General features: G+C 41.9%; 1 protein-coding gene across 2 annotated transcripts in view; it reads right to left on the bottom strand.

The window, feature by feature from the left end:
• Window positions 1-503: 503 nt before the first annotated feature.
• The window catches only part of fam185a (family with sequence similarity 185 member A), a 48,894-nt gene continuing 23,023 nt past the window's right edge, over window positions 504-26,374 (bottom strand). For both annotated transcript variants that reach the window (XM_068005374.1, XM_068005372.1), the window contains 4 exons: window positions 18,108-18,149; window positions 10,948-11,043; window positions 4,380-4,514; window positions 504-1,033 (listed from right to left, as the gene is read on the bottom strand). In XM_068005374.1, the coding sequence (XP_067861475.1) occupies window positions 918-1,033; window positions 4,380-4,514; window positions 10,948-11,043; window positions 18,108-18,149 (389 nt within the window). In that variant the 3' untranslated portion in view covers window positions 504-917. The remainder of the gene's footprint in view (window positions 1,034-4,379; window positions 4,515-10,947; window positions 11,044-18,107; window positions 18,150-26,374) is intronic.

The following is a 26,374-nucleotide window of genomic DNA, read 5'->3' as shown; positions in this document are numbered from 1 at the left end:
ATGGAAGAGTAGGAATAGACTGGATGTTAGGCGGTTCTTCTTTTCCCAGAGAATTGTGAGCCTCTGGAATACATTGCTGACTGGTGTGGTGGGTGCTGACTCTCTGCATGCCTTCAAGAGGGAGCTGGACCGGTTCCTGACTGCAGCAGAGATCGCATCATATAGAAGGTAAGTATCTTTATAGGTAACACTTGGTCCATGTGATCTCCTGGACTGGTTTCGATCGCCTGAGGGGATCGGAGAGGAATTTTACAGAGAATTTTTTCCTTTATTGGCCCTGGGTGTTTTCTCTAATTTTTTGCCTCTCTCTGGAGATTACATGGCTGCAGGGGTGGGTGGGAGGTGGGGGGTTGGTCTGGCCATCATGATGTGGAGCAAGCTTGATGGACCAGTTGGTCTTTTCCTGCCTGTATTTACTGATGCTTAACCCAAGCGTTACCTGTAGCTTTTGTAAAAGATCAAAAAAGTTTGCAGCATCATAAATTTCAATAATGAATCTTCAATATGACAAAAGCTGTTCTTTATTTTTGTGGGTACATATTTATTACAGAAAGTTACTAAAATAACAACTCAGGTTCAGGATTGTGATTATACAAAAAGGTGACCGGGATCAGTACATTCACTAAACAGGATAAAAATATTATCAAGATTTTTTTCTGTGTTTATTGCAAGAAATTAAACGTTACAAATTTGAAACATGAAAACTGGCAAACATTTGACAATTAATAATCTGGTAATAGACAATTTTTTGAACAGTTTAACACATTAAGATGACACAACGAACATGATTACTTCAACTGCAAAAAAAATTGATTTTAAAGTGTCACAAGCGAATTTGTAACAAAATTGTGACTTATCAATAATGTAAAACCACAAGTTTCGTAATAATGAAAATCCACAAGTTGTCGTAGGACTTATTACAATGATTTTAGGTTGAGAGATTCAATCCAACTATGACTTTTTATATTCAACATACCACGCACTGCATGAGCCTTGATTAAATGCGAACCTTCTCCTCTACCATTCAGAAAAGCTGAAATCCCAGAGGAAAAATGCATTATTTACTGAAGCATGCAGAACATTGCTTTTTCTACTTCACCTTACAAATCACATTTATATTAACACTGTTCATTCTTTCTGCAACACAAGTATGATCTGTCAAGTCTCATTTGTTCAAAGCAATAGTCACTTTTTTTGCAAACCTCTTCCCCCTGTCTTGCTGTATATACTTTGCATAAATAATCTATTTTCAATGGTTCAATTTTTGCACAATTATTTTAAGCCTGATGTGTTTTTAGACATATCACAAAATGTGGCTTGTATATATTTACTTGTCGAGTTTGTGTTATGGAAATAAAGTTAATTTTGACTGGAATAGAACAAACTTGAAACATTTCGGAACACTGGTTCAGTTCTAAACGAGTTAAAGCAATATTCTTATATGTCTATTTTGCAGCTGGATCATTAGTAACACTTTAGAATTTACTTTTTTTTAACACTACTGCCCATATTAAAAGGAATGGAGGCTGCCTCCAAGACTGTCCATGGAAATAAATTTCTTTTTGCTTTATTGATACATGCTGTTTGAATATTTACTCAAAGGTGAAGAAAGATTAAGGATGTTTTGAAAAGACTGCAATGCTCAATGCTCTTCAAGACACCCCAAGCAAGAGTGAAACAAGTTTAAAGATCAAAAATAGGATTTGAAGGATGGTGATGTGAGACATCACACTGCAATACAAAAATCAGTGGGACATAAGTTAGTGCCTGCTGTCCACTAGAGTTTCTGATCAGGCAAAAGTAATTTCAGAAAAATTAGGATTGGAGAAAAATTGATGAGAATAAATTATATTTCAAATTACTTAAAAATACAATACTATAAAACTTAAGCGAGCATCAGCATACCCTTTGAAAAGATCAGTTACAGAATCATGATTAATTTTGACGCTGAAACAAAAACAATAAATGCTGGCTGGCAATTTAGATTTGAAATAAAACTTTTTTATACAATTTAATTTAATTTTTCCATTAAATCATTTTAATTTTTTTTTAAGCAAACCTTCATTTTATTTCCAGAGGCAAAAATATAGCAACTAAATAATACATTCTGTATTACATTATATTTACTTAACTGTGGTACAAAGAGCACAAATTTATTTCTTCATTTATTTAGCTACAGTGGGTGAGAATGGTTATTATGCGTTATTTAAAGTTTTCTTTGTGACAATATGGGACATACCTGTGAAAAAAATGCACTTATAGTTTGCTTGTTTTTTCCCCTTTATTGTTCAAAAAAGGTTGGTTCAGCAAAAAAAGAAACAATATCTAATTACAGTTAACCCCAATGTTGAACTGAACATAAGAACATAAGAAATATGAGCAGGAGTAGGTCATTGGGCCCTTCCAGCCATTCAATAAGATCATGGCTGATCTTCGATCTCAACTCCACTTTCCCGTCCGATCCCCATATCCCTTGATTCTCAGAGTCCAAAAATATATCGATCTCAATCTTGAATATACTCAACGACTGAGCATTCACAGCCATATGGGGTAGAGAATTCCAAATACTCACGACCCTCTGAGTGAAAAAATTCCTCCTCATCTCAGTCCTAAATGGCCGACCCCTTATCCCGAGACTATGCCTCCTAGTTCTAGAATCTCCAGCCAGGGGAAACATCCTCTCAGCATCTACCCTGTCAAGCCCTCTTAGAATCTTATGTGTTTCAATGAGATCACCTCTCATTCTTCTAACCTCCAGAGAGTATAGGCCCAATCTACTAAATTTTTTCTCAGGACAACCCTCTCATCCCAGGAATCAACCTAGTGAACCTTCATTGCACCGCCTCTAAGGCAAATATATCCTTCTTTAGGTAAGGAGGCCAAAACTGCACACAGTACTCCAGGTGTGGTCTCACCAAACTCCTGTACTATTCTTGTACCCCAATCCCCTTGCAATAAAGGCCAACATAGAAACATAGAAAATAGGAGCAGGAGTAGGCCATTCGGCCCTTCAAGCCTGCTCCACCATTCAGTATGATCATGGCTGATTCTCTATCTCAATACCATATTCCCGCTCTCTCCTCATACCCTTTGATGCCTTTTGTGTCTAGAAATCTATCTAGCTCCTTCTTAAATATATTCAGTGACTTGGCCTCCACAGCCTTCTGTGGTAGAGAATTCCACAGGTTCACCACCCTCTGAGTGAAGAAATTTCTCCTCATCTCTGTCCTAAATGCCCTATCCCGTATCCTGAGACTGTGACCCTTCGTTCTGGACCCAGTCTGTCTAGCCCTGTCAGAATTATATATGTTTCAATGAGATCCCCTCTCATTCTTCTAAACTCGAGTGAATACGGGCTGAGTCGACCCAATCTCTCCTCATATGACAGTCCTGCCATCCCTGGGATCAGTCTGGTGAACCTTCGCTGCACTCCCTCTATGGCAAGTATATCCTTAACCCTGGCACTGGGCAGGCAACACAGCCTTCAGGACTCCCGTTCACAGTTACAGAGAACAGTATCTATCCACCTGACTATACTATCCCCTACCACTACCACATTCCTTTTTACTCCCCCAACTTGAATGGCCTCCTGTACCACAATGCCGTGGTCAGTTTGCCCATCCTCCCCACAGTCTTTGATATCCACACAGGTAGCAAGTATCTCGAACCTGTTGGACAAGGTCAAAGGCTGAGGCTCCCCCATCACCGCATCCTGGGTCCCCATACCTGCCTGACTCTCAGTCATATCTTCTTGTCCCTGACCACTGACCAAATCTAAACCACTACCTAACCTAAGGGGTGTGACGGCCTCCTGGATCAAATTGTCCAGATAACTCTCCCCTTCCCTGATGCATCGCAACGTCTGCAGCTCGGACTCCAGCTTAACAACTCTAAGCTGAAGTTCCTCGAGTTGCAGACACTTACTGCAGATGTGGTTGCCTGGGATCATGCTGCTCTCCACAAACTCCCAAGTGCTGCAGTTACGACAGACCACCTGCCCTGCCATCTCTATCTAACTTTGTTTTATTTATTTACTTAGAGTTTTTATTCACTCGGCAATTGTTTAAGAATATTTCAAATGGAGCAAGCATTGACAATGCATTACAGTTTCACCTGTGAGAAAGACTGTGATAAGCCACTCAATACCTGTGCCACTTGTTGAAACCAACATAATGCACGAACATTAACATTAATTAATAGTTTCTGCTTATTGAGTGACACTGGCTTCACATATTTCCTTGTAAGATGTGGCAGTTTTTTTTCATGCTGGCTGTACAAAAGATGGAAGATAACAATTCAAGCCAAATTAATGTTTGTTGTATATGGAGAATTTTGTTCACACCTAACTTTAGGTTTATTCCTGTAAAAATTCATCTTACCACGAATAGTTTGGTGACCTTGCTCCGTGCTGCTGTCAATGTCCTGCAAGTGAATCTCAGGACTGACCTCTACCGTGGTCCCCGATAACTGCAGCTCAGCTCTTAGGGCTTTGGGCACTTTTAACGTGATAGAACCTGCCAATATAAAGAAGACTTTTAGAAAGCACATGAAATACACTCCATAGAAGTAAAAACACAAGTAAACACATCTTAAAAAAGTCAATATCCCAGTCCATGTGAAATGATACACATTAGTGCAAATAGTTTGCATATATGTCCGGACGAAAATACTATGTCACAGGTTAAAATATTGCTTTACACCAACAATTGCAGTATCTTCCTTCAAGCAGGAAGTTGCAAAATATACAGTAAGGAAGCTATCATGAGAGAAATGGTTTCTAGCAATTAACATATTATTAAAAGGAGCAGTATGTCTTAATTGAAATGTAAATTTTGGGACTTAACAGAGAAATATTCCTTAATAAGCATCTGGTAGAAAAAAATCCCAATACATACACTGGGATCCCCTGAAGGTTCAACAAGTTTATCAAGTGAGTAGTTGAGCCAAACATACCAGGTTGAATTTCTGGTCTATGCTAAGTTAGTTGGTGGTAGGTCAGAGTGGGTTGGGGAGTAAGAGGTCAGGTTCTAGGAGTTTCAGTCGCTTTGCAGCTTCTCAAACAGCGAGCATTTTTGGTTCTAGTATAGTGATTTAAATACAATCTTCCTTGACATTACAGTGTCAAATTGAATCTTAAGGATTCAATTTAAGATCATTTTCTCGCTGGCATCTAAAATTCAATGACTGACTCAGGCAGCCACATCTGTCCTGCTGCTGCCAGGCATGTAGTGCTTGCTACTGTGTGCACAACCATTGGCCGCACACACCACGCTAGTACAAAATAATTTTCTCTTTCTGTAAGTAGTTTCCCAAGATGAAGAAACTGGTACCAGGGAGGAGCAGGAAAAAGTCCCATTAAGATTTCAGACCCCACTAGTACCAGCCCAGATACATCCACTTTAGGGAAAATATATAAAGAGGGTCATCAGGGAGTACGGGGTGAGGGACTGAGCATCAGTGCAGAGGATCAAGTCGACATGACAATCAGAGGAAATAAGGGCAAGGATCAGACAGGCAGCTGTTGCGGGACCCATGAGTTTGTAACTTACAGGGGCTGCATATTGAGCTGCACTGATTAATCAGCAGAAGTCCCTTGAGAATCATGGAATGGCAGACAACGTGCAGCATTCCTGCTCCAACATGTGTAGGCATGCCAGACCATTTCAGGAACCTACTGACTACCATGGAGCGAATAGCAACTCCAGGGCACCCTGCTGAGCACCGTGTTTGCAACTTTGCTGTCGGAGCTATGCACCAAAGGAATGCTGAATTGCAGAAAAAAATAAATGCAATAGGTAGAACACACAAAATTCAGTTTGGCAAGTCAATAACAGCAAGAAAAATCCAGTAGCCTAAAATTCCTGGGGTCAGAGAGCAGCACCTTGCACGTCCTAAGGGCAGAATCTGCTTCTGCAGGTTTCCACCCTGTTTAGCTTCTATCTGGGGAGGGGAGCGGGCGAATAAGTCTATCACATGTTCCCTTCCTCCACATCAATGGGACATGTCTGGTGGAGTTACAAGGCTACCTCAGCAATTCCGTCCATTACACCTTCGTATGGCCTCTACAGAACTCTCGGCAGCTGAGAGCTAGCACGAGTTCCATTAAAGCCCCAGGAAAAGCCCCAAAGGCAGCAAGGCAAAGGTAATTGATCCCGGAGATCAACTGCCTTTATTATGGTGGTATTTAGCTTCCTTAGAAGCACAATTAAATAATATTGAACTTTATCTTTCACCCTTCCGAGGCCTCGGTCTCCCTCAAGCGAAGCGCCATTGTGCAGCTTTGACATGCACCAGTTATTCGGACGGGCACCTCTGAAGTGCGCTTACAAGTGTGGGCCACCACCCCCAATATATTAACGACCCCGTACCAGCAATTTGAGACACGGTCAGTGTCTATGGGTGGCCGGGTGTTCCGTTCCGCCGCAATTCTGCTGGTGGAGTGGGACTCCCAGAAATTCGGGACTCAAGTGACAAAAACCAGTCAAGACAGCTTTGAATAAGGGAGTTTTGGTGCAAACAGTTTGAGGCCTTCCAAGTTTACAAGGGCACTTAGCGAATCAGGAACTGCATAAAGAAGAACACAGAAAATTCATTGAGGGGACCAGTTAAAATGAATTAACATAATTTGGAGCCACTAATGAAACCAGCACATGCTAGAAGCCCTGCCTCAAAAATTGCTTAAACTTTTCCTCCTGTGGAATCATTTCAGCGCCAAGTGCACTGAGGCCTGCCTGATTCATAAGTCTAACTCGCTGCCAGCGAGGGCTTGCTGCCAAGCGCAACATTGGAGAACTGGCCCTTAGGTTGATTCTGTTACATAAGTCCATGCTATGCATGTTGAACATTCATACTGCTTCATTGTAACTATCGATCAGCTCCCAAGTGGCACAATTGCATATTTAGGAGTTTTTTTTTTAAAACATCCACCCCCCACTCTTTCCCACCCCATCAGAAAACAAAATTGACAAAAGTTTGTCAGCTAACTTTAAAGTCTACTGGAAATTAGTGTCCAATTACATTTTTAAGCCTAGGGGTCTAAATCAGACCATAACCTCTTCAAAAATAACAGAACCTCCAACAATGCTTGTCTGTCTAATACATTCCTTACTGCTATGATAACACTCAGCTGCTGTCAGATCCTACACTGCCTGAGCTGCAGAGTCTCAGCAATGGGTAACCAAACATATTGCTTATTTTAACATTGCTATGACAAAATGGTAACAAAATAAAAGCTTCTGAGGCCATAAAATGACGAATGTCTGAGAGGAGTTATTATGGGATGCTTTTTTCAACATATAATTGGTAATAGAAAACTAACTAGATTATTCTTGAGCTCCTTTAAAAGGAGGCTCATTTACTAAAATATTTTAGCATAGAAAAACACCATGGCCTTGTTATTAACCCCCCCACGATGAGTGGGAGGGAGTCAGGGGTGTTAAAAATGAAAAAACGGGGAACGTGTCCACAACCCGCCGTGTACTCCCCCGTTGCCATTTTTACAGTGGTGAGTCTCATGTTGTGTGAGTGTCCTGCCATCGAAAGGCGGGACACTTCATTACCATATTTAAATCAGGCTCCCTTAGTACCATTGGGTGCCTGATTTAAATTTACCAGTTGCTGAGCGGGTTTCCAAGGGATCAGGAAATCCGGCAGTAAAAGGGAGGAGGAAGCTGCTGCTCAAGAAGGTAAGTGTCTTTTACAGCACTCCTTGTAGGCCAAGAGGAGCAGGAGTGTTCCCCCCAGCCCCTCAACAAAGCCTTTGGCCTCCCCTCTGCCAATCAGAGCCTCTCAACATATAATTGGTAACAGAAAACTAACTAGAATATTCTTGAGCTCCTTTAAAAAGAGGCTCACTCACTAAAACTGTGATCGCCGACTTCCCCCCACTTCCAGCCCCGATCTCTGGACTTCTTCCCTCATGGGATGGCCTCCCGTTTCTCCCCCCCACCCCTACCTCCACCAATCTCCAATCTCTCGTTCCCTCCTGCAACGGCCAACCTCCCCCCACCCCAAAGCCCCGATCGCTCGTTCCCTCCCCCATTCTCGATTGCCGAGGACTGTCCACAAGGGTTCTTGGCCGCCGGCCAGCCTGTCAATTTAGCAGCTACCGGGCAGGAAACAGAAGAAAAATAATTATAATGAGGTCATGCCATTCAATTTAGTAGGACCTCCATGTACCCGGCCCTGCCGGGTTTTCTCCGCCCTCCCCGTAAATATCGGGGCCCATTTGTCCTAATAAGTGTTTTTCTCCACATAGCCCAATTCCACTCATGCTCACCCCTCATGCTTTTAATATTCCTCTTTTTCAAATTTGTGCCCTCTCGTTACTGTTTTGCTGACTTATGGAAGCAAACTTGAAAAGTTCTATCAGGTCCCCCTTATCCTTCTCAGCTCTGGTGAAAAAAGCTGTAACTTCTCAAGTCTCTCTTCATAACTAGGGCCATCAATTAATCACAATTAACTTTTGTGATTAACATGTTAATTTTTCTGGAGATTAATTTTATTTAACAAGCATAAATCACGGGAAGTTATACGGAGAGTCATAACACGCCTTAATGAATTTTGGCTATTTGACTTTCGGGTTGCAGCCAGGTGCACAAGACCATGCACTGCTAGTCAGCACCACTAACATGGGTCTTGGCACAAGATAAAAATGAAGGCACTTCTCTGTTGCCTGTCATTATGTAATGCTTGGAGGGACAGGAATCTTTCTCTAGCCCAGGGCAGACACCAGTCAGAAACTTCAACTTTACTGCTTCATCTTCACCATAAACCTTCCTACACTTTACCAAGTTTGGATGGAGTGGAGGAGACCATGTAGAACGAATGAAGAGAGGTCCATTTAAAATGTGAGAATCACAGGCTTTTCACTTGCGGAAATTCTTGTTGAGAATTTTAGCACAGAAGCAAAAACACCACTGACATTTCTCCCGTCTTGTGGGATCAGATTACTCACTTGCAGACGAGCATTACCTACAGTCAGTTTATTACCAAGTGAACATAAAATGTACAGCACAGGAACAGGCCATTCGGCCCAACAGGCCCATGGTTTTTATGCTCCACATGAGCCTCCTTCCTCACTACTTCATCAAACCTTACCAACATATCCTTCTATTCCTTTCTACCTTTATCTAGCTTCCCTTTAAATGCACCTACATGAGTCCACCTCAACTACTCCTTGTGGTAGCAAGTTCCACATTCTAATCACTCTCTGGGTAAATAAGTTTCTCCTGTAATCCCTATTAGTTACTGTCTTATATTTATAGCCCCTTGTTCTGCTCTCCCCTGCAAGTGGAAACATCTTCTCTACGTCTACCCTATCAAACCCTTTCAGAATCTTAAAGACCTCTATCAGGTCACCCTTCAGTCTTCCCTTTTCTAGAGAAAAGAGCCCCAGCCTGTTCAAACTTTCCTGATAGGTATAACCTCTCATTTCTGGTATCATCCTAGTAAATCTTTTTTGCACCTTCTCCAGTGCCTCTATATCCCTTTTATAATATGGAGGCCAGAACTATTCACAGTATTCCAAGTATGGTTTAACCAAGGTTCTATACAAGTTTAACATAACTTCCCTGCTTTTCAATTCTATCCCTCCAGAAATTAACTGGTGCTTTATTTGTTTTTTTTTTTAAGTGGTCTTATTAACCTGCATCGCTACTTTTAGTGATTGTGTTGCTGTATCCCCAGATCCCTCTACTCCTCTACCCCATTTAGACTTTTATTATCCAAACAGTATGTAGCTCCCTTATTCTTCCTACCAAGATAATTACACGCCCACTCTGCAAGTTTATTAATGTCTTCCTGTAGATTAGGTGAATGGGCAAAACTGTGGCAAATGGAATTCAATGTAGGCAAATGTGAGGTCATCCACTTTGGACCAAAAAAGGATAGAACAGGGTACTTTCTAAATGGTAAAAAGTTAAAAACAGTGGATGTCCAAAGGAACTTAGGGGTTCAGGTACATAGATCATTGAAGTGTCATGAACAGGTGCAGAAAATAATCAAGAAGGCAAATGGAATGCTGGCCTTTATATCTAGAGGACTAGAGTACACGGGGGCAGAATTTATGCTGCAGCTATACAAAACCCTGGTTAGACCGCACCTGGAGTACTGTGAGCAGTTCTGGGCACCGCACCTTCGGAAGGACATATTGGCTTTGGAGGGAGTGCAGCATAGGTTTACTAGAATGATACCCGGACGTCAAGCGTTGGGTTACGAGGAGAGATTACACAAGTTGGGGTTGTATTCTCTGGAGTTTAGAAGGTTAATGGGTGATTGGATCGAAGTTTATAAGATATTAAGGGGAACAGATAGGGTGGATAGAGAGAAACTATTTCCACTGGTTGGGGATTCTAGGAGTCGGGGGCACAGTCTAAAAATTAGAGCCAGACCTTTCAGGAGCGAGATTAGAAAATATTTCTACACACAAAGGGTTGTAGAAGTTTGGAACTCTCTTCCGCAAATGGCAATTGATACTAGCTCAATTGCTAAATTTAAATCTGAGATAGATAGCTTTTTGGCAACCAAAGGTATTAAGGGATATGGGCCAAAGGCAGGTATATGGAGTTAGATCACAGATCAGCCATGATCTTATCAAATGGCGGAGCAGGCACGAGGGGCTGAATGGCCTACTCATGTTCCTATGTTCCTATGTATTTTGTCGCAGTTGTTTCAGCGACACTCTTTGTAGTCAAGGAAACCGCCCTGGCGGATAATTGACCCAAAATCAACAGTTCCCAAGCACTTGTACACTGACTGCTCTGTCTTCCACCTGCCCACCTGAGCTCTTTCCGTTAGTGGTCACCTGGAATAGTTTAGATCTGAACATCAAAAAAGCCCAAATCAAAAGTCTAGTTAACTGACTGGATAGTTCAAATCCAACCTGCAGATTCCCCATTAGGTTATCAAATTAAAAGGTGCAGTTGTGACTTCATTGCAGCATCTCACCTTCCTGGGTTAGCAGATTCACAATTCCCAGCTGGCTGACGTAAACATCTAGGTCACCCTGTTGTGTGGAAGCCTTCAGACTGCCATCTGAGGAATCTGCAAGTAAACAATTAAACACTTTAGTTGTTGGCACTTCATTTTTACTTGACAATTCCTTAGAAAAACACATGGTAAATTATTATTATATGCTGAAAAACTGGGCATGTAACAGAGGTTCATCTGATGTTCAAACTCCTCTAGCACCTTTAGTGGAATGTTAGCTGGAGTTCTTCAATGCTTAAAAAGCATATCGTCTCAGGGGAAGGGAAGAGAGAGAGTAAAGGGGCAGGGGGGGATATCAGCAAGAGGACGCTGTGAGCCCTACAAAATGCAGCATGCTCAGCAAGCTGATGACTACAAAGAGTCTAACTCGCAGACTATTAGTACTTCCTAATGAAGACAAACAGTAAGAAGTCCATAGAAATGCAAATATGGGAGAAAGATCATTTATTTTGGCAAAGAATTTATTTTCCATGGGGCTGAGAATGCCTCTCAGAACATTTAGATTTTTGATACATTATTTGGTGAATTTTTCAGTATTTTGAAATGTACAATAATTTAAAAAGGAAAGTATATTATTCAATATTTTTGAAAACTAGAGAATAGTTGCTAAATGGGAATAAATTATTTTTCTTTGTCTTTTAGAAGTTCTCCCTCCCATTAGCAGTAGGCAATCTATTGCTGGAAAAAAGTTTTAATTAATTTTCTTTGTTTTAAAAGAAAATTGCCTAATTTGAACCACATGTCATTGATCATCAGATCATTTTAGTCAGGGCCACAGGCAGCAAATTTAGAACTGTACAACAGTCCTTTCAAATTTGCCCCCTCCTCACCCCATCAATTGGCGATGCATTGTATATTTCTATGGGGATCCAGTAGTGTGCTCCCATGGAAAAGTTTTGAATTTTTACATAAAAAGGTGCATTCTAGTTAATTGTAAAAAAAAAACTTTTATACTTAAGAATTGGATTAAAATTCTAAGTGACATTTGGAATTTCAAACAACTGAGCAGACCACCACTTCCCCAAACACTATCTCAACAATCACTCCCACGTGCAACACTCCTGACCCAATCCGGTGAGACACTGTAATCCCTCCAACTTGCTACTCAGTTGATAGACAATCCTCCCAGTTCATAATGGCACTGTTCAGTTCAAGCTGGCACTTCTCTCTCCTCAATTAAACTTGGCACTCTTCTTCCACTGCCCTTTATTGAAGCCAATAGTCTTCTTTCACCCACCAGCTCATGCTGGCACTTTTTCCCTCTTCAGCCCAGTTCCAGCTGGTATGTTTCTTCCACCTCCCCCATTTGGGGTAGCACTCTTCTCCCCCACCCCCTCCACCCCAGTGCAATCTAGCATTCTTTTCCCCATAACCCCCCTCAGTTCAAGTCAGCACTTTCCTCCACTCCCTCCTCAGTTTTTACTGTAATTTTTTGCCATTTGTATAGGAGCTGCAGTCAAGGAGTCTCACCACCCGAAGCCAATATTTATCATATCTTACATCCCTAGTGTGTCTTAGATGATAATGTCAAAATTTATTTTGGTCTTGACCTACGCAGCTTTTCCATTGTTAGGATCTTTTCTTTAATACCTTCCTTCTCTATGCTTGTAACATTTGTTCATCTTACCCTCCAACTCCAGTGCATCCTTCCCTCCCTCCACTCTACCATGAATGGCGGTCTTCAGCAGCCTCAGCCCTACTCTTTGGTACTCCCTCACTAAACCCCTCTGCCTTGCTACTTCTTTGTCTGCCTTTAGAAGCCTCAAAACTTTTTTCCCCAAACACACTTTCAGTCATCTCTCCTATCCTATTACTGCTTGGCATCTGTTCCTCCTTTATGAAGCACCTTGGAGCATATTACCATGTTAAAGGCAATATATAATGAAAAGAATAAGAAAAAAAAAGTGAAAATTCTGGAAATCTGAAACAAAAAATCAGAAAATCCTAGGAATATAAAGGGTTAATATTTCAGGTATAACCCTTCATCAGAACCCTTTTTACAGTTGCTGACTGACTTGTGCATTTTAACCATTTTCTGTTTTAGTTTTATATAAACGTAAGTTGTTAATATTATGGAGAAATTAACCAGTCAATAATAGAATGACATAACTTGGACCAAAACTAGTGTAATTTCCTGATTCTTAAGAACATCCTGTGGCAAAAAGTTGATTCCATTTGTACTTTTTAGCTACAAGCAGCGCAGCTGGAAAAACTGAGAGTCTCACCAAACCTGAAGCCAATATTTGTCATAGATCCCTTACATCCCTAGACTGCTTCAGTTAAAAACATAAGAACTAGGAGCAGAAATAGGCCATACGGCCCCTCGAGCCTCCTCCGCCATTCAAGAAGATCATGGCTGATCTTTAACCTCAACTCCACTTTCCCGCCCGATCTCCATATCCTTTGATTCTCTTAAGCATCCAAAAATCTATCGATCAGAGTCTTGAACATACTCAAACGACTGAGCATCAGGGATAGAGAATTCCAAAGATTCACAACCCTCTGAGTGAAGAAATTTCTCCTCATCTCAATCCTAAATGGCCGACCCCTTATCCTGAGACTGTGCCCCCTAGTTCTAGACTCTGCAGCCTGGGGAAACAGCCTCTTAGCATCTATCCTGACAAGCCCTTTCACAATCTTCCATGTTTCAATGAGATCACCTCTCATTCTCCAGAGAATAAAGGCCCATTCTATTCAATCTCTCCTCAAAGGACAACCATCTCATCCATCTAGAGAACCTTTGTTGCAACCCCTTTAAAGCAAGTATATCCTTCCTTAGGTAAGGAGACCAAAACCACACACAGTACTCCTGGTGTGGTCTCACCAAATCACTGTACAATTGCAGCAAGACTTCCTTCTCTTATACTCCAAACCCCCTGCAATAAAGGCCAACATACCACTTGCCTTCCTAATTGCTTGCTGTACCTGCATGTTAACTTTCAGGTGTTTTGTATAGAAGGACACCCAAATCCCTCTGAACACCAACATTTAATAGTTTCTCACCATTTAAAAAAAATGTTGTTTTTCTATTCTTCCTGCCAAAGTGAATAACCTCACATTTCCCCACATACTCCATCTGCCACGTTCTTGCCCACTCATTTAACCGTCTATATCCCTTTACAGACTCTGTGTCCTCCTCACAGCTTACTTTCCCACCTAGCTGAGTCAGCAAACTTGCATACATTACAATCAGTCCCTTCATCAAAGTCATTAATAAAGGTTGTAAACAGCTGAGGCCCAAGCACTGATCCTTGCGGCACCCATTAGTTACAGCCTGCCAACCCAAAAATGACCCGTTTATTCCTACTCTCTGCCTAATGCCAAAATGTATTCAGCCTGGGTCTAGCCAATCTTTCATGTTTATACGACCTTCTCCTTAGTACCTGGCTTTTCTACACTTATAACGCTTGTCCTTCCTGCACGCCTCAGAAAGAAGAATGGCTACCGGAGGAAAAGCACTGTGCAAAGTTGCAGCAACACTGTTGAGTTTGTGACTTTTAGCACTGGTGGTGCAATGGCGGACCAACTAAAATTCACATGATCCAATGATTGGTTAAATTGGTGCTTTTAGTTTAATATCAGTAACGTAGAGTGGCACTAATACCAATAAAGTTACCGTTACCACCTAAAGTGCAATTTTCTGCTCTGTGATAACTGGACAGGAAAATTACCAACACCCAGAATAATGACACTTTTTTAAAAAAACTTCCATCAATCTGCTTAGAAAATTAAATTGAATTATTTTCACTTTAACTTCATCAAATGCAAATAATACTTTTCCAATCAAATACTATTAAAGTTTTATAGACCTGCTGCTATGGAAACAATAAAAAAACAGCTCGCTTATTTGACCTTTTACTTAACAGAACAAAACACCAAGTCAAATAAAATTGTTTTATGATCAACTCTGCATCACTAAACTTTTTTTTAAAATCATACATTTATAAATTAAACTAAATGTTTGAGTTTGACTTTAGCAAATAAACATTATTGCTAATTCTAGGAGTAGCTAGACAAAAGCACCCCTTGCATTTCTGCAGCACGATGCTCATAATATAAATTATATGGGATAACATATGCCCAAAGTATTTAAAGATAACGAAAGCAATACATGCTTTATTGCACAAGAAATTGAAATTTGCAGAGATTGACATAATCTGAGAACACACTTTTCTACCAGGGAAAAATGTATTTGACCCAGCATTTATGAATAGTAAAAATATTACAAACACAAAACACAGGGAGGAATCTACAAAATATTAAGAATCATCCTATTACATAAAATCTAATTACGACACCAGCTTTTTATTTCCAGATTTTTTAAAATCAGAATTCTAATTCTCAACTGTCATGGTGGGATTTGAACTCATATTCTCTGGATCCTTAATCCAGGCCTTTGGAATACTAGTCCAGTAACATAATCACTATATTACATACCCGTTACTTGGACATATACCACCATTCCTTCAATCCAGCTGGATCAAAATCCTGGAATTCCCTACCAAACAATATTGCGGGAGTGCCATCGCTACAAGGCCAGGGCAACTAGGGCTAGATAATAAATGTTGCCTTGGCAACATTCTACAAATCTTCAGAATAGCATAAAAATGCTAGTGCTGTTAGTCAATAATATTAGCATATCCAGCAGGCTTGATCTGAGCATGGTGATGTCCATTTCACAATCCCATACCTATGCACCTTGGATAATACTGTACAACACTACCCAATCCCACTGTAAATCCCACCACAAAATTCTTAATGGCAGTGTGGAAACCTAACTAATTGTCATTTTTAAAAATTATTCGTTCATGGGATGTGGGCGTCGCTGGCGAGGCTGGCATTTATTGCCCATCCCTAATTGCCCTCGAGAAGGTGGTGGTGAGCCACCTTCTTGAACCGCTGCAGTCCGTCTGGTGAAGGTTCTCCCACAGTGCTGTTAGGAAAGGAGTTCCAGGATTTTGACCCAGCGACAATGAAGGAATGGTGATATATTTCCAAGTCGGGATGGTGTGTGACTTGGAGGGGAACGTGCAGGTGGTGTTGTTCCCATGTACCTGCTGCCCTTGTCCTTCTAGGTGGTAGAGGTCGCGGGTTTGGGAGGTGCCGTCGAAGAAGCCTTGGCGAGTTGCTGCAGTGCATCCTGTGGATGGTACACACTGCAGCCACTATGCACCGGTGGTGAAGGGAGTGAATGTTTAGGGTGGTGGATGGGGTGCCAATCAAGCGGGCTGCTTTGTCCTGGATGGTGTCGAGCTTCGAGTATTGTTGGAGCTGCACTCATCCAGGCAAGTGGAGAGTATTCCATCACACTCCTGACTTGTGCATTGTAGATGGTGGAAAGGCTTTGGGAAGTCAGGAGGTGAGTCACTCGCCGCAGAATACCCAGCCTCTGGCCTGCTCTTGTAGCCACAGTATTTATTTAGCTGGTCCAGTTAAGTTTCTGGTCAATGGTGACCCCCAGGATGTTGATGGTGGGGGATTCAGCGATGGTAATGCCGTTGAATGTCAAGGGGAGGTGGTTAGGCTCTCTCTTGTTGGAGATGGTCATTGCCTGGCACTTTTCTGGCATGAATGTTACTTGCCACTTATGAGCCCAAGCCAGGATGTTGTCCAGGTCTTGCTGCATGCAGGCTTGGACTGCTTCATTATCTGAGGGGTTGCGAATGGAACTGAACACTGTGCAATCATCAGCGAACATCCCCATTTCTGACCTTATGATGGAGGGAAGGTCATTGATGAAGCAGCTGGAGATGGTTGGGCCTAGGACACTGCCTTGAGGAACTCCTGCAGCAATGTCCTGGGGCTGAGATGATTGGCCATCAACAACCACTACCATCTTCCTTTGTGCTAGGTATAACTCCAGCCACTGGAGAGTTTTCCCCCTGATTCCCATTGACTTCAATTTTACTAGGGCTCCTTGGTGCCACACTCGGTCAAATGCTGCCTTGATGTCAAGGACAGTCACTCTCACCTCACTTCTGAAATTCAGCTCTTTTGTCCATGTGCTGATGCATGTTGCTTGATTTCATGGCTTATCAATGCAAATCTATCAGGAGTGCTGAAAGTAACTCGCAGCATAATGCTGTATATTGTAACATCATAGAAGATGTTATGCTATCTGATTTTTAATTTTAGTATGTAACCATTTTTGAGCAATTGGAGTGGTATCCAGCACTACCGAGCAAATGTTGACAGACCCAAACTATTGAGCTAAAATTCTCTGTGGGTCAGATATGATTTCATTTGTATAAAAAGTGTGCTGGCAACATATACTCCTTCACCATCACCCTACAAAAATAAAAATCAGCTCTGCTTGATTTGAATTTTTTCTTTTCTTTGCCTAAAATGCAATTCAATAGCATTTATAAATAAGGCTCAGGATAGAAAAAGATTAGACTTCTCAAGTTTCAACATATGTTAGAAGTTCAGCCAAAGTAATGGATCAATGACAATGCCAAGTTTTACCATCACTATTCAGTAAAGCAGTTTCAAACTTTAACAGCTTTTAGAAATTAAAATGGATATGTGTAAAACAGAACTTTGGAAATTTGATGGGTATGATCAAAGAAACAACACTTACTACTAGGGTCTCTCTCCATTTTCTATATACATATCCAAAACAATATCAATGGCACAAAGAAATTTTATGCATTTTTTCTACACCATAAGGCTACTATCATATTGGTTTCTTAAAATGAGAGCGTATTCTCCCTGCGCTATTTTAGTGTGATGCATCACAACATATATAGTGCCATCCCCACCACCTTTCTCAGAAGAGCTATACTTCCTCTATTGAAAGCAACAATGTCTCACCAGTTTTCCTTTTATAGAATACTAACAAAATAAAAAGCACATAGTTCTGCTTATGAAGGACTCATTGCTTCTCAGTTTCTTTAGATTAGAATTATGCAGATACCTTGCGTAGCAAGCTACACCTGCAGCCACCAACTGAAGCCTTTACCTTTCTTGCTTGCGCATGTAATTTGCCCACAGCTTCTCAGAGAACTGACTGCTGCAGTAAACGCTCTCTCTAGCTCAACCATAATTAAAGTTATGGTGGAATTATTCTCTTATACATAAACTGGAACTAGTATGAGTAAAGTGGGAGAGTTTCTTACCTACTGTAACAGCACCTGCATCAGTCTGAATAGTAACATTTCCTGTACATGGAAGAATACAAAAAAAATTGTAATAGAAAGTCTTTCAAAGAAAAATTATTTTTATAAGCCTATCTATATCTTAGTAACAGCAAGAGAATTCAGATTAATAAAACAGATAATCTGTGACAACTTGGCTTTATTCCTTTGAAAATCATAATAGAACAGAAATGTAGAAACTGTTATATAGATTAACAATGCAAAAACGTAATGAGATTGCCTTCTGAGCACCCATTGTATTTTCAATCTTTCTATATTAGTAGTTAGACAAAGAAGAGATGCTTTATGTGTAACGACAGAGCAGTATCAATAGATAGAGAGAAAAAGAGACACACAAACACACAGAGTTTAAATAAAGAAACAATCTTTTATGTCCATACTTCTTTGTGTCTGGGAAACATATTAATTAAAAGACATTAGACAATGGAAATTTGTACTAAATCTCAAATGATAGTTTTTACATTTGTAAGATCATTTTTGTTGGTATCTGGCAAAGGTCCAAAACCATTAAAGCACCATCTAAATTGTTGAAAGCTTTACATTTGGGTATTCTAAAATGTTCTCAAAAGAAGTTAAACAGAAGTTTTAATATTTAAAGTCACAGGAAGTCATGTTGATTTACTTTGCATCTTGGATACACAAGTCAAAAATCCATAAATGGTTTTATAAACAAAAGCTTCTGAACACGACAAGTTTTAATCCTTGTAATTTCCAGACCAAAAGCCAAGCAGTTTAGGATTTCGAACCAAAATTAATGGGCGTTACATTTTTTTGCTTAGCTACTTTTTTTGAGACACATGGCAGATGAAATTTAATGCAGAGAAGTGTGATGCATTGTGGTAGGAAGAATGAGGAGAGGCAATATAAACTAAATGGTACAATTTTGAAGAGGATGCAGGAACAGAAAGACCTGGGGGTGCACATACACAAATCTTTGAAGGGGCAGGACAAGTTGAGAAAGCTGTTAAAAAAGCATATGGGATCCTGGGCTTTATTGATAGAAGCATAGAGCACAAAAGCAAGGGAGTTATGCTAAACTTTTATAAAACACTGGTTAGGCCTCAGCTGGAGTATTGTGTTCAATTCTGTGCATCACACTTTAGGAAGGATGTCAAGGTCTTAGAGAGGGTGCTGAAAAGATTTACTAAAATGGTGCCAGGGATGAGGAACTTCAGTTATGTGAAGAGAATGGAGAAGCTGGGGTTGTTTTTCAGTGGCAGAAGGGTCGGTAACCAGAAGGCATGGATTTAAGAAGATTGACAAAAGAGCCAGAGGCAACACAACATTTTTTTATGCAGTGAGTTGTTATGATCTGGAATGCACTGCCAGGGTGGTGGAAGCAGATTCAATAGTAACTTTCAAAAGGGAATTGGATAAATACTTGAAGGGAAAAAATTTACAAGACTATGGGGAAAGAGCAGGGGAATGGGATTAATTGGGTAGCTCTTTCAAAGAGCCAGCACAGGCACGATGGGCCGAATGGCCTTCTCATGTACTGAACCTACTATGATACTATGATCTGATTGGTTACAAAGACCACAACTAGTTAGGCAGTTAATATTAGATTCCTTCTGGAGAAAATATGGTCTACAAAGATGAAAATTTGGTTGAGAAATGAGAATAGCAGCCATTTTTAAAAAATAGTTTATGATCTTAAATGATAGCAAAGTCTTCATTTTGTTTAAATTCTGCAAATTAGAACATTCACTATTTTGCCTTTTTAAATATTGTCTATCTGCCAGCTTACAAGAAGTAAAGTTCAACTGTAAAAAAAAAATTGACTACATAAAAAGAAATTTTAAAAAGAATTACAATAAAAGGGATCCCTCAGGACTCTAACAGTGTGGAAATGCAACTCCTGGAGAAACATGGGTCTTTCCCACAGGAGGCTCAAGTATAAACAAATAGAAACAAGTATTCTGATTTGCATTTTTTGTATTCATTGCATTGTGATTTTATACACAATAGGGGGAGTTTTAACCCTCCAGGGCGGGCGGGAGAGGGGGTTAAAAATTCAAAAATTGGAAACCCGACCCCAACGTACCCATTTCCAGTTTTAATGGAGACAGATTGGGCGGGGGGGGGGGGGGGTGGGCAACCAACCTGCTCTTCAAAGGTCAGTCCGTAAGTTAAATATTTTACTGAGGCTGTGTGCCTGAAATTTTTGCACAATTTTAAATTTAATAGCTGCAGACTGGTTTTCCTAGGGCTCGGCAAACCCGGCAGCTGAAGGGAGGCGAGAACAGCCAGATCCAGTAGGTAAGTGCTTTTCCAGCACTGCTTGTGGGCCAGGAGGAGCAGGAATGCCCCCCAAACTATCCTGCTTCCCTACCCGCGACCGGCCAAACCCCCCTCCCTGTGATCCGATGCCCTCCCCGGTCCGACCAATCTTCTCCCCGCCTCCCCCTCCCCCCGAAGTCCTCCACGGCCCCCATCTCCAATATCCTCCCCGGCCCTCTGGTTTGCCATTTATTATTTTACTTTATAACATAAATAATCTCTCATTTTCCCTCCCCGCCGCATCCCTCTGTGTCCTCCCAGGCCCCCTCCCCGCAAAGTCCACCCGTCCTCCCTCCCCCCCCCCCCGATGTCCTCACCGCCCCTTCCCACGATGTCCCCCACTGACCCAAGGTCTCTCCCTCCTCTCTACTCCACTCCCTGGCTGCAGCCTTGTGCTGCAGGCCTTTCCGCCCGACAGCCTCTCAATCTGGATGCCAGTCGGGAAACGGCGACAAAAAAATTTAAATGAGAGCCTGTCGTTAAATTCAGCAGGATCTCCAGGAAACCCGCATTTCTGGATTTCCCAGCCGCTACGACCCCCGCACCCCCCGACGCCTTCTCCACCTCCCCGTAAATATCAGGACCAATATTTTATATAGATCTGCGTGTTTGGGAAAGTGCACAAAATGAAAACCACAAAGTGAGTGACCCATGAATAATGTCAAATTTTCTGCTCAAAGAGGCCCTCAACCTCATGCATAAACAAAATGACATGTCTGCGAGCATTGCGCGTGGAACATACGAACAGGAGTAGGCCATTCAGCCCCTCGAGGACTGACAATACATAGCAAATGAAGAGGGTGCAGGTAAGATTTTTTTAAAACTTTCTCTAGCATAAATTTCCAATCTGCAGTGATCTCCTTGAGAAACTGCAAAGCTGTCACAGAGTTTTTCCTCAGAGGTTAGGGGTAGGTTTGCTCTTAGAGTGAAACAAAATATTTTATGCTGACATTTTGCCTTACATTGTTTTTATGAAATGTCAGATCACCAGTAACACAAGACAGGCCAGTACTTATTTCAGTGGGACACCACTACGCTATTTACATTATTCAACTGCACAAGAACTTTCAGCTCACATCTCAATGAACAAATCAGGTCTGAATGGTAAACATAAACTTGCACCGCAAAAAATACAGTTTGTCTACAGGGAATAAAATGATGTGAGGTAACATTTCACATACAGATGATGACACTTCACCATGATGATATACCTAGATAAAGAAACTGGAGTGCAAATTCAATGGGGGGGAAATTTTAACTCCTGTACGACGGGTGGGAGAGGGTCGGTGGTTAAATTGGCAAAAATGTAAAACCCGTCCCCAACACGCCATGAATGCGCCTACTTCTGGTTTTACCGTGGATAGTTTGGGGGCGGCAGAGTAGCCCGCTCTCGAGAGGCGGGTCAGTGATTATAATATTTAAATGTGGCTCCGTTCCTCGGATTTTGGCAGCCATTTAAATTTAACGGTTGCGGGCCGAGTTTCTCAGAGTTCGGGAAACCCTGCAACTGAAGGGAGACGGGAGCTGCCAGATCCAGTAAGTAAGTGCGTCTTCCATTGCTACAAGTTTATATTTACAGATATCTACATTACCACCCCTACACCCAGATCAGATCACTTATAAATGGATACAAAAGAGTTCTCAATTGATACGCACCACCTGAATACAATTTAACTAATTGATATAAATCATATGGATACAATTAACACTTGTGGGCCAGGAGGAGCAGGAGCACCGAGATAAGGAGATAAGCAATGCCAACATTTAAAGAAATAATTCATAATTCTCAATGAATTTTTTTTTATTCGTTCATGGGATGTGGGCGTCGCTGGCTATGCCAGCATTTATTGCCCATCCCTAATTGCCCTCGAGAAGGTGGTGGTGAGCCACCTTCTTGAACCGCTGCGGTCCGTGTGGTGAAGGTTCTCCCACAGTGCTGTTAGGTAGGGAGTTCCAGGATTTTGACTCAGCGACAATGAAGGAATGGTGATATATTTCCAAGTCGGGATGGTGTGTGACTTGGAGGGAAACGTGCAGGTGGTGTTGTTCCCAAGTGCCTGCTGCCCTTGTCCTTCTAGGTGGTAAAGGTCGTGGGTTTGGGAGGTGCTGTCGAAGAAGCCTTGGCGAGTTGCTGCAGTGCATCCTGTGGATGGTACATACTGCAGCCGGTGGTGGAGGGAGTGAATGTTTAGGGTGGTAGATGGAGTGCCAATTAAGCGGGCTGCTTTGTCCTGGATGGTGTTGAGCTTCTTGAGTGTTGTTGGAGCTGCCTCATCCAAGCAAGTGGAGAGTATTCCATCATATTCCTGACTTGTGCCTTGTAGATGGTGGAAAGGCTTTGGGGAGTCAGGAGGTGAGTCACTCGCTGCAGAATACCCAGCCTCTGACCTGCTCTTGTAGCCACAATATTTATGCGGCTGGTCCAGTTAAGTTTCTGGTCAACAGTGACCCCCAGGATGTTGATGGTGGGGGATTCAGCGATGGTAATGCCGTTGAATGTCAAGGGGAGGTGGTTAGATTCTCCCTTGTTGGAGATGGTCATTGCCTGGCACGAATGTTACTTGCCACTTATCAGTCCAAGCTTGGAGGCTGTCCAGGTCTTACTGCATGCGGGCACGGACTGCTTCGTTATCTGAGGGGTTGCGAATGGAACCGAACACTGTGCAATCATCAGCGAACATCCCCATTTCTGACCTTATGATGGAGGGAAGGTAATTGATGAAGCAGCTGAACATGGTTGGGCCTCGGACACTGCCCTGGGGAACTCCTGCAGCAATGCCCTGGGGCTGAGATGATTGGCCTCCAACAACCACTACCATCTTCCTTTGTACTAGGTATGACTCCAGTCACTGGAGAGTTTTCCCCCTGATTCCCATTGACTTCAATTTTACTAGGGCTCCTTGGTGCCACACTCGGTCAAATGCTGTCTTGATGTCAAGGACAGTCACTCTCACCTCACTTCTGGAATTCAGTTCTTTTGTCCATATTTGATATGCATTCCCCTGAGGAATAAAAATTCCACGTGACTAACTACAGAAGTTAAGGATAGTATTAGGTTAAGGGGGTTACAATGTTGCTAAAAAGAGTGGTAAGCCTGAGAATTGGGAGGGTTTTAGAAATCAGCAAAGGATGACGAAGAAATTGATAAAGGGGGAGAAAATAGAATATGAGAGTAAACTAGCAAGAAATATAAAATCAGATTGTAAGAGCTTCCACAAATATGTAAAAAGAAAGAGATTAGTGAAAGTAAACGTGGGTCCCTTAGAGGCTGAGACAGGAGAAATTATAATGTGGAATAAGGAAATGGCAGAGATGTTAAACAAATATTTTGTATTTGTCTTCATAGTAGAAGACACAAAGAAAAATACCGGACATAGTGGGGAACCAAGGGTCTAATGAAAGTGAGGAACTTAAAGTAATTAAGATTATAAAGAAAAAGTATTGGCGAAATTAATGGGACTAAAGCCGCCAAATCCCCTGGACCTGATGACCTACATCCTAAGGTTTTAAACGAGGTGGCTACAGGGATAGTGGATGCATTGGTTTTGACCTTCCACTATTCCCTAGATCCTAGAACGGTTCCCATGGATTGGAAGGTAGTAAATGTAACACTGCTATTCAAGAAAGGGAGAGAGAAAACAGGGAACTAATCGGCCAGTTAGCCTGACATCAGTAGTTGAGAAAATGCTAGAATCTATCATTAAGGACGTAGTAACAGGGCACTTAGAAAATCATAATATGATTAGGCAAAATCAACACGATTTTATGAAATGGAAATCATGTTATACAAATCTATTAGAATTTTTTGAGGATTTAACTTGCAGGGTAGATAAGGGGGAACCAGTTGGTGTAGTATATTTGGATTTTCAAAAGGCATTCGATAAGGTGCCACACAAGAGGTTGTTACACAAGATTAGGGCTCATGAGATTAGGGGTAATATATTAGCATGGAGATAGGATTGGTTAACGGACAGAAAACAGAGAATAGGAATAAACGGGTCATTTTCAGGTTAGCAGGTTGTAATTGGTGGGGTGCCGCAAGGATCGGTGCTTGGGCCTCAGCTATTTACAATCTATATCAATGACTTAGATGAGGGGACTGAGTGTAATGTATCCAAGTTTGCTGACGATACAGAGCTAGGTGAGAAACTAAGCGGTGAAGAGGACGCAAAGAGGCTGCAAAGGAATATAGACAGGTTAAGTGAGTGGGCAAGAAGGTGGCAGATGGAGTATAATGTGGGAAAATGTGAAATTATCCACTTTGGTAGAAAGAATAGGAAAGCAGAATTTTTTTTAAAAGGAGAGAGACTAAGAAATGTTGGTAGTCAGAGGGATTTGGGTGTCCTTGTACACGAATCACAAAAAGATAACATGCAGGTAAAGCAAGCAATTACAAAGGCAAATGGTATGTTATACTCCAACCCTCTTGCAATAAAGGCTAAGAGTAAGGAGGTCTTGCTGCAATTGTACAGGGCTTTGGTGAGACCACACCTGGAGTACTGTGTACAGTTTTGGTCTCCTTATCTAAGGAAGGATATACTTGCCCAAGAGGGGGTGCAACGAAGGTTCACTCGATTGATTCCTGCGATGAGAGGGTTGTCCTATGAGGAGAGATTATGTAAAATGGACCTATATTCTCTGAAATTTAGAAGAATGAGAGGTGATCTCATTGAAACATATAAAATTCTTAGAGGGCTTGACAGGGTGGATGCTGCGAGGCGGTTTCCCCTGGCTGGAGAGTCTAGAACGAGGGTTCATAGTCTCAAGATAAGGGGTCGGCCATTTTGGACCGAGATGAGGAGGAATTTCTTCACTCAGAGGGTTGTGAATCTTTGGAATTCTCTACCCCCACAGGGCTGTGGATGCTCAGTCGTTGAGTATATTCAAGACTGAGATCAATAGTTTTTTGGACACTAAGGGAATCAAGGGATATGTGGATCAGGTGGGAAATTGGAGTTGAGATGGAAGATCAGCCACGATCTTATTATATGGCGCAGCGGGCTCGAGGGGCCGTATGGCCTACTCCTGCTCCTATTTCTTATGTTCTATCCCCCCGGCCACCCAAGCAAACCTTCTGCCGCCATTTATCCATCCTCACGATCGGCTGACCCCTCCCCACGATATTCAGACCACCCCACAATCTGCTGACCCCTCCTGTGCTTCGAGCCCTCCCACCAACCCCCGATCGTCTCGATTGCCGGGGAATGTCCCAAGCGGTCCCCAGCTGCAGCCTTCTACAGTAGGCTTTCCCGCCCGATAGCTGATTAGCCTCGCAATCTGGCTGGGCAGAAAATAGAGTAAAAAAATTCTAATGAGGTCCTGTCGTTAAATTCGGCAGGACCTCCACCTTCCCAGTATTTTGGGTTTCCCGGCCGCTGACACGCGGCCCCATTCCCTTCATGTAAATATCGGGGCCCTTGTCTCTGATTTTAGGTTCCCCACATCATCATAGAGCAACAGTATGTTCCTCCAGAATGTGGTGGAGGAAAATATGTGTGAACACGACAAAGTTTAAACACTTAAAAATAGCAAAATATTGCAGATGCTGGAAACACACAGCAGGTCAGGCAGTATCTGCAGAGAGAGAATCGTAGGGTTAACGTTTCAGGTTGACGAAAGGACATCAACCGGAAACATTAATCTCATCTCATCGAAACATATAAAATTTTAACAGGACTAGACAGACTAGATGCAGGGAGGATGTTCCCGATGGCTGGGGAATCCATAACCAGGGGTCACAGTCTCAGGATACGGGGTATGCCATTTAGAACCGAGATGAGGAGAAATTTCTTCACTCATAGGGTGGTGAACCTGTGGAATTCTCTACCACAGAAGGCAGTGGAGGCCAAGTCATTAAATATATTCAAGAAGGAGATAGATATATTTCTTAATGCTAAAGGGATCAAGGGATATGGGGAAAAAGGGGAACAGGTTACTGAGTTAGACGA

The sequence above is a fragment of the Heptranchias perlo genome, chromosome 24 (genome assembly GCF_035084215.1).
Source record: "Heptranchias perlo isolate sHepPer1 chromosome 24, sHepPer1.hap1, whole genome shotgun sequence".
NCBI lineage: Eukaryota > Metazoa > Chordata > Chondrichthyes > Hexanchiformes > Hexanchidae > Heptranchias > Heptranchias perlo.
The sequence above is the reverse complement of the archived record's forward strand: the minus strand, read 5'-3'. Positions and strand labels throughout refer to the sequence as shown.